The sequence below is a fragment of the Pristis pectinata genome, chromosome 4 (assembly GCF_009764475.1).
Source record: "Pristis pectinata isolate sPriPec2 chromosome 4, sPriPec2.1.pri, whole genome shotgun sequence".
Taxonomy (NCBI): Eukaryota; Metazoa; Chordata; class Chondrichthyes; order Rhinopristiformes; family Pristidae; genus Pristis; species Pristis pectinata.
This window is the reverse complement of record NC_067408.1, coordinates 69,051,179-69,063,766: the sequence shown is the minus strand read 5'-3', so window position 1 is coordinate 69,063,766 and position 12,588 is coordinate 69,051,179. Positions and strand designations below refer to the sequence as shown.

The following is a 12,588-nucleotide window of genomic DNA, read 5'->3' as shown; positions in this document are numbered from 1 at the left end:
TGCATCCTTTATCCTCCCAATTAATTCACTTAGAACTCTAAGGTGCAGGCCATCTGATACAGGGGATTTTTAGCGTTTTGTCCCATTAGTTTGCCTGTAACGGTTTATATGGTGGTAGTGATTATTTTGAGTTCCTACCTTTTGCCACTTAAATTCTTGTTCTTTTTTTGTTTTTCCTTTGTTTCCTGTACTGCAAAGAAAGATACAATATTTATGTAATGTCTCTGTCACTTCCTTGTTGTCCATTATGAAATATCTTAGTGCAGTTATTGATAACACACACACCTGCTTATTTGTGCAATACCTAAACAGAAGGAAGTCATTAAGCCTCTTAAACCTGCTCCATTTATCACCTCATAGTTGATTTTAAAACTCAACTCCATTTATGTGTTGTTCCATCCCGCTGCATACTCATATTTAACAAAAAAAACTATCAGTATTAGTCTTGAGAAATTAATATGACCGCTTTAGCCTTTGGGGAGTGAAGTTCCAGATTTATACCATGTTTGTTTGGAAATGTCCTTCCTGATTTCTCTCCTGAATAGCCTAGCTCTTTTTTTTAATAAAAGGTTATTCCCCCTTGTTCTGGATTTTCCCTTCGAGAAGAAATATTTTCTCTGCTTCTACATTTTCAAATCCCTTTATTATTCTGAATACCACAGTTTGATCATCTTTTAGCCCTTTAACCTCAAGGGAACATAAGCCAAGTTGATCCAACCTTGGTTCATAATTTAATCTTTAAAACCATACATTATACTGAAGAATCTCTGCTGTATTTCATGTATTCGCCACTGCCAACCCACCTCCAGACAAGGCCAATGCACATATATTTCCAGAAGAATTCCAGACAGGTTCTGAAGAAAAATCTATACAATTGAAACTTGTATAATTCACCCCCCCCCCCCCTATATTTTAGCCCCCTTGAATTGAAGCTGAACATTCCATTAACCCTTTAAAATATCTTTGTTTTTTATTCTCTAGATTTTAGTACCTTTTGTGTGCATGGGTACTTTTTTATCTGCATAGTTCAGAGTGTCTTTCCATTAAGAACTTATTCGGACCTGTCTGAGGTTAAAATAGAGGTCGTTCCTTTGAATGGATAAAAATCAAGTAAAGACTGATGCTAACAACAGGCAAAATTGGTGACATAAACAAAAGTATTTGGAAGAAGTCAAATTAACCCATTATAGCTATAATTAAAGATGAATCTATTGGTGGATTCAAAATAAATACACAAATAGAGATTACAGAAAAATTAGGTATAAGATGGCGTCAACAGAACTGTGCGTCAGGGTTAGAGGACTCAAATGGATGATCTCTTAATTCCCATTCTATAATAATTTAGTCCAATCATTTAATCTGCCTATGTCCATTTGCAAGTTTTCTGCTCTCTTCCGTACAATCCATCTAACTCATCTAGACTTTTGTGCACGTTTTTTCTATTAATTCATCCAACTTCTTTGACATGCAAGTAAAGCCCTGGCTCCAGAACTGATCTCCGGGGAATGCAACTTACCACTTCCTGTGAATCAGAGAACACTTCCATGTCCTCTAACCCTGATGCACAGTTCTGTTGACACCATCCTATACCTAATTTTTCTGTAATCTCTATTTGTGTATTTATTTTGAATCCACCAATAGATTCATCTTTAATTATAGCTATAATGGGTTAATTTGACCTCTTCCAAATATTTTTGTTTATGTCACCTATTTTGCCTGTTGTTAGCATCAGTTTTGACTTGATTTTTATCCATTCAAAGGAACAACCTCTATTTTAATCTTTGTATCTTATTTATAAATTCCCACTTTTAAAATATAGTAATTTAATAATCTACAATATTGTTGAGTATTAAATGATGGCTGAATGATTGACACTTGCTCAGTTTTGCTTGGTTTATTTACCATCTCTTCCTCAAATTTACACACCCACCAAATTTCTATTTAAATCACCTTCATTTTGTTCCCACCTTATTCTGTTAAATAATTCACTTTGATCTGCTCTTGACAAAAATTTGGCTGTCACAAGTATCAACCTTCATATACCTTTTAAGCAAAGTCCAATTTCGGCTGCTGCCAACCACGTAGTATCTAATTAGCATCTTCAATTACTAAATTACAGTGGACTGAGAGATATACTTCAGTTTAATTAAACATGATTTTTGCAATGTTTTCTGAAGCTGACACTCAATATTGTTTGTATATCTTGAAACTTGGATCTCATTAACCAAGGGGAGAGAGAGAGAGGATTTCTAAATTTATTAGGAAAATATCACGATGCACCAGGCAGCATGAGTGTAACAGAAATTCGCACAGAGTTGGCACAGAGCAGAGATTGAAGTTAATTTACCAAGTTTTTATCTAAAGCACATTTTTTCCTGGCCGCTGCTCAAAATAATTTAAAATTAGGGAATGTGGAGTCCTTCAAGAAGCCCTTTCCCTGAAGCTTCCTTCTTTGTCAATTTTCTCTCTTTGCTTTCCTTGAAAGAATAGATGTTTTACCAGGGTATCCTCTGTGATTACATTGAATTGATCATGAATTGAACCTCAGGCCACCTTAGGTTTTATTCAGGTATTCGCTTCATTATTTTACAGAGCCAATATGGACTTCAGTCCTTTGTGGTTTAAAGCAAAAGCTCCTCATTGTCTGTTGGAGAATATAATTAACCATTTCAAAATTGACAATGCATGAATTTGTAATTGCAGATAGCCTGTTTCTACTTTTTGGTCCTCCTTTGCTTCGCTTCCCATCCTTTGGCAGCTGATTAACCTGTGGCACTATGCCGTTCTTAGATAGGAGACAGATTTGGTCAGTCTCTTCTGCATTTATTATTGTCACATGTACTGAGGTACAGTGGAAAAACTTTGGTTTGCATGCAATCTGTACAGATCATTTCTTCAGATGAGTACATTGAGGTAGTACAAGGGAAAAGCAATAACAGAATGGAGAATATAGTGTTACAGTTAGACAAAGTGCAGCGCAGACAGACAATAAGGTGCAAGGCCATGATGAGGTAGATTGTGAGGTCAATAGTCCACCTTATCATACAAGAGGTCCATTCAATAGTCTTATTATAGCAGGATAGAAGCTGTCCTTGAGCCTGGTAGTACTTGCTTTCAGACTTTTATATCTTCTGCCGAGGGGAGGGGGGAGAAGAGAGAATGTCCAGGGTGGGAGGGGTCTTTGATTATGTTGGCTACTTTATCAAGGCAGTGAGCATCTCCATAGGCATTGTTGTTGTCATCACAGCTGTTAGTCCTCCTTTGGGTATTCTAATGGTTGCACCCTTCTTAAGAGCTATTATCTTGCAGGTAGTTCATCTGAATTAATTTAATTTTATTTGTTTTGGTATCTTCACTACAAGATCCATGCAATTCCAAGATTATCACATTCTTAAAGAGATTAATTCAATCTCTCTACCTTGAAAAAGAACTTTATATTTTTTTGGATCAGGGGGTTGGATGTACTGACTTCAAATCCCACTTTATGTCTCTGATACAGTAAATTGCATCATGAAAATATGAAACTTCTGTGTATATAAAAAATCAGCAGCCTATGCCTACTTTACTGAAATTGTAATATCTTCATATCCAAAATATTGGGAACATGCAAATAAACATGCTGGTTGTTTTTATTGATCATCATATTAAAAAAATGATTTATATACACAAATTGTAGAATTTACCACAATAACACTTGGAGCCCAGCACATGAAAATGAGATATCCATAGATGTCATGTGTGAGATTCCCAAACATAAGTAAGCAAGACTGCCTTTATTACAATTCTTCTCACCCAGCTTCCAATCCAGTTCCTCTTGTCTATCCCTATCCTGTAGCAAGTTAAGTTTTTGACTAAAATGTTTAACATTTATTGAGAGTAAATGTGAATCTGAGTGAATTTGTCTACAATGAGTTTGTAGGAAAAAAATCCTTTGCACAATTATGTTCTATTGGAATCCTGGTAACAACCCTGAATTCTATTTCGATGAAAGAATTTTTGTATCTTATCTTGAAATTTTACATTGTTAATTATTTATCTTCAGGATCTGAAGACTATGTTGATATGTAACATGCCTACATTTTAGTTTCTTACAATGACAGGATTTGCTCGGAACTTGTCAGAGGGCAGCAATGCAAATTACACAGAATATGTGGCCACTAGGTGGTATCGTTCACCTGAGCTACTGCTTGGGTAAGTTGGGCAGCTGCACAATTATCTATTGCTAGGTTGTTGTCAAATATCAGATAGCTTCATTGGATTTGTTAAAGATAAATGATCAAAAATTGAAATATCGGCAATCCTTTGAGGGGTGTGGTGGATTAGAAAACTTATTGTTTTTGTACCTAAATAGTTATAGAATTCTGCTGATGGACACAGATATTAACATAAGATGAGAAAGGTTTTCACTTGCAGAATATGGTCTGCTTTGCTCTAGCTGATCAGGTACTCAAAGAAAGGAATATGCCATACACAGTTCTCCAAGTAAACTTTGTAATTGGTGTAAAGTTTATTTTTAAAACAATTTTGACAAAAGATGGGAGCAAAATATGATTTTGCAAAGAAATAGTAATATTTTGTACTAGAGCATAGTTACATGATGGGGGTTTTTGACTAGATGAACCTTTAAGGATGGACGATTTGTGATGGTATCCATAATACCCTTCTTCAGCTTGGTTATTTGTTGTTTTCCTTTCGGCTGTTTTCCTGGATGATGTTTGATAGAAAATGAAACCTGACTTTATACCTGGTTAATTGACATATTATGGCAACTGGGTATTAACCCAGGGGGTCTCATACAGACAACAGTAATTTGTGAAATACCTTACCAGATTTTTCAGACCCAGGAAAAGGCGATTGTAAAACAAAGTCTTTCAACAGCTGGCTTATTGAGTCTATAAGTTTAATTTAGAGTTGATACCTTCTGTGAGACACACGTCTACTTATTTTTAAATGTTTATCCTGATACTAAACCCTATGTACAAGTGGGAAGAGAGCTGACTTGCATGTTCATTTCATATTAATACTTAGGAAAAGATTAATCACAAAAAAGAAACTTGCATGAAAGAAAAAAGATAATATCCCTTGATATACTACTGGCTTTGCTTCAACTTGGAGAAATTCTTTTTGCTCAACATAGAGCTGAAGTATGAATATTTGATGAATGACAAAGATATAATGGGATAGTTTTATTTCAGGAAATGATTGCTCATGATGTTATGTATCCTGGATCTAACTAAAACATCAAATTCCTTTAATTGGATATGTTTAATAACAAGATGTGTTATATTTATCCATTCATCTTAGTCAGAGCTGCCAGCCAGTGTTTACAGTGTGAAGTAGCAATGCCTTTGCATGGACCCTTTATGGAAAAGCCTTCATATTATGAATAGAATGAAATTCAGTTCCAAATGGACACATCTTAGGCAGAAACTGAAATGCTTAAATATAAAGTAAAGCCTGTTTCACAGGTATGAGCAATGTGTTAGCTAAGGTAAATTGGAAAAATAGAATAAATGTTTAGAGATAGACAGACAAACAAAACCATTTTAGAAACTATTTCATACTTCTTCACATTCTGTTGAAAGATTGGAATGCTATGGGAAATGTGATCCTTCCATGGCTAACTAAAGAGGTAAAGGATATCATTGGATTAGTGTAAGCGGTATATGACATTGACAGCAATAAACCTGAAGACTGGAAGACTTTTAGGAACCAGCAGAATAATAAAAAGGGTGAAGACAAAATATGAGAGCCAGTGAAAAAGAAGTATAAATGAAAGTTGTAAGTGCCTTTAAAAACATGGCTGTCTGTCTAGAAGGGAATTTAATAGGCATCAAAGAAAATGGGTATGCTGTTTAAAAGAAAAATGATACTGTTAATTCATTGTGAAAGAATCTATAAAAATAGCAGTAAAAATGGATAGCCAATGGTTTAAAAAGAATAAGGAACTTAAATTAATAAACGTTAGTAACAAAAAGACATTTGAGAAATAATCATGAGGGGCATAGATAAGGTGGATGGTCACAGTCTTTTTCCCCAGGGTAGAGTGGTCTAAAATTAGAGGATATAATTTTAAGATGAGAAGGGAAAGATTTAAAAGTGACCTGAGGAGAAAGTATTTCATATAGAGAGTGGTGGGTGTACAGAACAAGCTGCCAGAGGAAGCTGTAGAGGCGGGTACAGTTACAATATTTAAAAGACAGTTAGACAGGTACATGGAACAAAAAGGTTTAAAAGGATATGGGGCAAACACAGGCAAATCAGACCAGCTTGGAAAGACGTCTTGGTTGGCATGGACAAGTTGGGCCGAAGGGTCTTTTTCTGTGCTGTATGACTCTAAATAAAGGGGACTCAAAGCTAACAAATCATTTGGACCAGATTGTCCACATCCTGGAGTTCTAAGAGAGGTGGCTGTCGAAATGACTACGTCAGTTACAATTTTGCAAAATTCCCTTGATTCTAGAATGGTTGCAATAGATTGGAAGATAACAAATGTAACAGCAGTTTTTTGGAAAGGCTAAGAAACAAAATATGGAATTGAAAACCATATCTTGATATTTGTTGTTGGGGAAAAATTGCTGAAATTCTTGCTGAATTTTTTTTTGTTGAGAAGAGTCAACATTATTTTATGGAAGGGAAATCATAGTTGTCATGGATGGATTTTTTTTTAATGAGGATGTATGCAACAGGATAGGTAAGGGGCACCAATGTATTAGGCATATCTGGATTTTCAAAATGTGCAAGTTCCAACCAAATGTAGCATATGAAGTTGATGTAATGTAATAACACATCATGGGGATGAATTAAGGGGCAGAAAAAGAGATCAAGAATAAATGGGTTATTTTAAGATTGACTGACTGTTACTAGTAGAGCACTGCAAATTGATATGAGGCACTTAGCTATTTGTACTCTAATAACTTGTGCGAAAGTAGATAGTGTACTATATTGACAATACAACACTAACGGAAAATAAACTATGGAGCATGCAAAGAACCTGCCAAAGGATATGGTCAGGTTAAGTGACTGGGCGGATAAATGCTAGATGGATCATAATGTGGAAGAGTATGAGGTTATCTTTTTTTGATAGTAAGTATAGAAAAAGAACATGTTAAAAATGGTGATAAATGTGTAAATGGTGTCCAGAGAGTGCTGAAACACAAAGAATGAAGTAAACATGAAGATACAGCAAGCAAATGGGGAAATTAAAAGGTTTATTGCCCTTTCTTGCAAGTGGGTTGCAGAGTCAGGCCGATGTAGACAAAGCTGCATTGGCCACAAACCACATCTGGAATATTGTATTCAGTTTTGCTTTATATACTTGCAATATATTTGCCTTGGAGGTAGTACAATATAGATGCAAGTGATTTGAGTATTAGAGTGGTTGTATAAGGAAGGATCAAGTAGAATGAGCCAATACTCTCTGAAGTTTAAGAGTAGGAGTTAATATTGAAACACAAAATTCTCAAATGTTATACTTTGGTAATTGTCATCATCTTAACAGGCTCTTTCTCCCACCTATTGCTTCATCCCCAAGCCCCACCCCCCACCCCCAAAAGAAGATCAAGGAAAAGCTATGCTTTTGTAATATGACACACAATGTCATTTTGTTATTTTATATTTCCACCCTTCCTTTGCAGAGCTCCATATGGAAAGGCTGTTGACATGTGGTCTGTGGGCTGCATTCTTGGAGAACTAAGTGATGGACAGCCACTTTTTCCAGGAGAGAGTGAAATAGATCAACTTTACACAATTCAGAGAGTTTTGGGACCACTGCCATCTGAGCAGATGAAGCTGTTTTACAGTAATCCTCGTTTTCACGGCCTACGGGTATACTGTTTAAAAATATTGAAATCAAACTAAGATTCAAGATCTAGGAAGAATTCTATGCAAATTACCTTTTTTTAAGGCTAAATGTTAAACTCTTCTAATCAAATACTTTAAGGTGCAGTTTTCTAAATGCAAAGCGGAGAAGATTGGATTATGTTTATTGGTCTTGTTACTTTGAAACTGTAAAATATATATATTTAGATGCAGACATCACTGGAATCACTAATTGTTAGGAGTGCTGATTGATTAAAATAATTGCAATTGAATATTTTTGCTCTATTAATATTGGCTTTAGTTACATACATAATTTACACCATTACTGCACCCATCTCGTTCATGTTTGTTTTAATGCTGATTCCATCATTGTCATCATCAAAAGCATATTCCAAACAAAAATTTGAATTCTTCTCGAAGAGGGCATTATTAACATTTTTTTTATTATTGTTATATCCAGCCACTGCAATTTAGGAAAAACGTTCGCCACCTGTTAAACGTGCAATGTAACCCAAGAATGGTCAGATTTTTATTACAAAAGGAGCCCAATTAAGGCCATCAATTGACATGTCAGGCAAAATATTATGAGTTCACTTCTGTAATCTATTGCCTGCCAATTTACACCACATCAAAAAGAATAAAAAAATGCTTGGTATTAAAGAATGATGTTGCCAATACTAAAACAGTTCTGCTTTGTTTTGTGGGGGGTAGCAGGGTCACAAAGTACAATAAATCATTTTGGCAAATATTTCAGTACTGTAAATCATAACTTAAACAGCTTTCATTCCAAATTACCATTAAATGATCCCAGAATATGTTGTATTACACCTGCCAAAGTTATATTTAACAATATTCTTTCTTATTTTTTCTTTGTAATATTTGTAACAATGTAAACAAAGAGAAGGCAAGTCATTCCTACATAACACAGAAACTAGCCATGTTGTGCAGGCAATGAGTTATGAAACTCACTGACCAAGGCATGCCTTGTTATCTTTAGACAGACACCAGCTACCAGCTTCTATCATGCATGAACAAGCATGCTGTATGTTAACTGAACAATTAAAAATGTATTTTAATCCTGATGAGTTCTAATCATAAATGAAAACTGCCCTGAATTTGGAAAAAATTGGATTTTAAAAGTAAAGCTAGCATTTTGCAGTTTGTGTTTACTGTAAAGTTTTCTTCCTTTGCCCTGACATATATGTTGATGGTAAACATAATTCGATGTTAAAACATCATTTTGGTAGAAGCTACCTTGTCCGTATGGGATATATAGTTGATGAGGGAGGTGGATGTGGAAATGGCCACAGTTTTTGTCTGTCTTAGTTATGGAAGTCCTGACAGAGCAATGGGGTGCAAGTGATTCATCCCAGCTCAGAAAATGCAAGGGGCATAAACCAGGGGACATCAGCCTGGTGGTCTGGAAACCCCTGGAGACCCTAATCAAGGACTAAATTAATTGTTGTTTGTGACAATATGGTAAATAAGAGCAATCACATGGAAGGCAATTTGTGTCCCACAACCTTGATTGAGTTGTATGGTGAACTTAAAACAAAGAATTGAATTTTGTGAGGATTAATAATTTTTTATAAGGACTTGCAAAAGGTGTTTGATTAGTTGTAGCAAAATAAACTTGTTAGCCAAATTTAAAACCATGGGATTCAAAGGCAGTGATAGTGGATTAAATATTGAGAAAGAGATGGAGCAGAGAATAGCAAAGGATAGTTGTTTTTCTGATTTGAAGGCATAGAAGTGCACTCCAGGGCCAGGTGTTAGGGCCACTGCTTATTTTGATGTGTTTTAGTGACCTGGGTGTAATAAAAATGGCTTAGTTTCACTTTTTCACATTCTAGGCCATCCCTCGGTAATGAATGGGTTCCATTTTTAGGGATATCCCTGAATTGATTTTATCCATAAATTAGACAATACACAAAAATCACTCAATGTGATAACCATAGATCCACAGTATTGTAATGAATGGCATCAACAGCATTTAAGACTGAAAAGAAAGAACAATTATTAGAAGTGGAAAGGGAGAGGAAACTAGTTCTGCCATTCGTACGGTGGACTTCTGAATTTAATAATATTATGGGAGCTAGTTCATATGTACGGGTGTCCATATGTCGGGCATTCGTAACGTGGGACAACCTGTATACACAGCTTGGAAATTTAGTAAATGGTGAGGATGATAGTAGTAAACTCGAACATAGACAGCTGAATGGTCAAGAACATGACAGGTGGAATTTAAAACATGGTCATGTGGATTGATGCATTTGGTTAGTAGCGTAAGAATAGTTGCAATAATTAAAAAATTTAAAAAGCCTACGGGATTGGCAACAGCTGGAGTTAACACACACAAATCCTTGAAAGTGGCAGGATAAGTTGGGAAACTATTCAGAAAAAAAAAGAACAAAAAGGATACTTAGTTTTGTATACAGAGGTATAGAACACAAAAGCAAGGGTTATGGTAAACTTTAAATCACTGAAGGGAAGTAATGACCAATTTTGGAAGCATACCAAGGTCTTAGGGATTTACAAGGATCAAGTTTGAGGGACTTCAATTATGCAGAGAATTTGCTGAAGCCAAATTGTCCTTGGATGAAAGTTTAGGAGGTGTTCAAAATTGAGGAATTCTAACAGATGATGGAGAGGAGATCTTTCTGCATGTTGGAGAACTTTTTTAATATAATTGGAAAAATAACCAAGAAAGAGATGGGAATAATTATGTGTACAATATGGAATGTTTGACATGAAAATCTGGTGGAAGTAGATTTACTACAAAATTACAAAGATAGAAATTTGAAAAGAAACAATTTACAAGGCTGTGCCAACTCTTTTAAGGAGCCTACACAGATATGATTGATTAAATGCTACCTCCTTTGCACTGTGATTCTGCAATATTTTAAGTAAAAACTCTGATTATAAGGTATGCTTATTTATCTTTCCCAACACTAGTTTTGCTGTTAAGATGAAAGGATGCTGCATGATGGAAGTTATAGTTTCTTGCTGAAATGTTAATTATATATCTTGAAATCCTAATATAAATCTTGATATTCTGTTAGAAAATTTCAGTAAACTATTTCATAATCCCGCTTGAGGAGAGTAACTTTGCTCATGTGGTCAAGTAAACTTCTGAATTAAACAGTGGTATAACACTGGTAACATAATTCGGAATGCTAAATGATTCTGGAGCAATCACAGCTCCTGTATAAGTGGAACATTTTGACCAGCTGTATAACTATATTTAAGTTTGTTTCTCTATATAAGTTGTGCAGTTATGACTTCTTGAAGCAAAAATTAAAAGAAAATAGTTTAGTACTATTAACTGATAATTTTATTAGTTAATAGACAAGAAGCTTTCTTAATTATTTTAATTCTATGTTGTGTCATTGTATGAATTTTAACAAAGATTTGAAATGCCATGCAATATTTTTAATTAAATATAAATGTGTCTTTTTATGCTTTTCTTGCAAAAATATGATTCGATTAACCCTTTTGCTTATAGTTTCCTGCTGTAAACCACCCTCAAACTCTGGAGAGAAGATACCTTGGTGTTATTAGTGGAGTTATGCTAGACCTCATGAAGGTATGAAACTGTAATGTGGTATTTCTTTTTTTTGCAGTTTGTATAGTTCTGGCCAATCCAAAAGCATTATGGTTCCAAGAAATATGAAACAAGCATTTATCATAATTTCTTTGCATCCTTAATGGATATTCACAAAGATAATCTTCTCTAAGTGGTGTGCATTTTTCAATTCAAATTAAACATCAACTGATATCTCTGGTAATATGTCATGGACAAAAATATTAACTAATTGTGTAGAGCATTCCATGTGGATATACATGTATTGTCAGTTTTGTTTTTTTCCTCAAAGAATTTGCTGAAACTGAATCCATCTGAAAGATACCTAACAGAACAGTGCTTGAACCACACTGCTTTCCAGACCCAGAGACTTTTGGATAGGTCTAGTGGCACTTCCCCTACACGGGTAACTAAAAGGAAACCTCATCATGCAGAAAATAGGTAAAAGTAATACTTTGTTATAAAAATGCAATCTTGCCTCTAATGTGCTGATTTTTTAAAATAATGTTTTGTGGACCATCTCAATGTCGTGCCTTGTTCTCCTTTGATAAAGTTGCTTGTCACTGAAGGATTATTTTAAATATGAAAGATAATAGCTGCTTAACACCCTCTTGCCCCATCTTAATCTAATACCCCTCTGTCCCCCTTACATTGATGATTGTAAACTGTTCCTGAACTACATAGTGTCCCAGACTCTCCAACTTTTTTTCTCAGAAATCTTGCACACTCTTCCTTCTTTGGCATTCAAGCTGTCAGAATCAGTTTTCAACTCTTCCCCACATCTCCTGTACTGCTTTCTTACCTGTTGTCTGACCTTGTATGAAATTTAGTCTTGGATGAGTGACAATTTTTCTTTTGTTAAAGCACTGTGAAGATTAGGAAAAAAATCTGCCTTGACCCACAACTGAAAATTCTTTCAACTGGTCAACTCTCTTTCCCAGCATTGACTGAGTTTGAACCAATTCTTTCCCAACTTAGCCTTCAGTCTCAGGAAGCTGAGTTTCTTTTACATGGTACTTTCTGCCACAAAGTTTGCCTAATTACACTTCCGTAAAATCAGGTGGCCCACCTAATTTCATCTGTGACTGAAGCCATTTTTTATGGTTGTCAGCTACAGATCTGACTTTATTGTGTTTTTTTTCCAGCCAAATTCCCATCATTCAGACTCTGTAAACTTCTCTTGA

The 12,588-nt window shown here is 35.1% G+C and overlaps 1 protein-coding gene across 4 annotated transcripts in view; it reads left to right on the top strand.

Moving 5' to 3' along the window:
• cdkl5 (cyclin-dependent kinase-like 5) overlaps positions 1 to 12,588 on the top strand; it is a 115,455-nt gene that overhangs the window by 70,854 nt on the left and 32,013 nt on the right. For 3 of the 4 annotated variants that reach the window (XM_052013972.1, XM_052013974.1, XM_052013975.1), the window contains 4 exons: positions 4,101 to 4,191; positions 7,638 to 7,827; positions 11,327 to 11,407; positions 11,697 to 11,845. In XM_052013972.1, coding sequence (XP_051869932.1) covers positions 4,101 to 4,191; positions 7,638 to 7,827; positions 11,327 to 11,407; positions 11,697 to 11,845 — 511 coding nt within the window. The remainder of the gene's footprint in view (positions 1 to 4,100; positions 4,192 to 7,637; positions 7,828 to 11,326; positions 11,408 to 11,696; positions 11,846 to 12,588) is intronic. The other variant, XM_052013976.1, reaches the window with a different exon arrangement.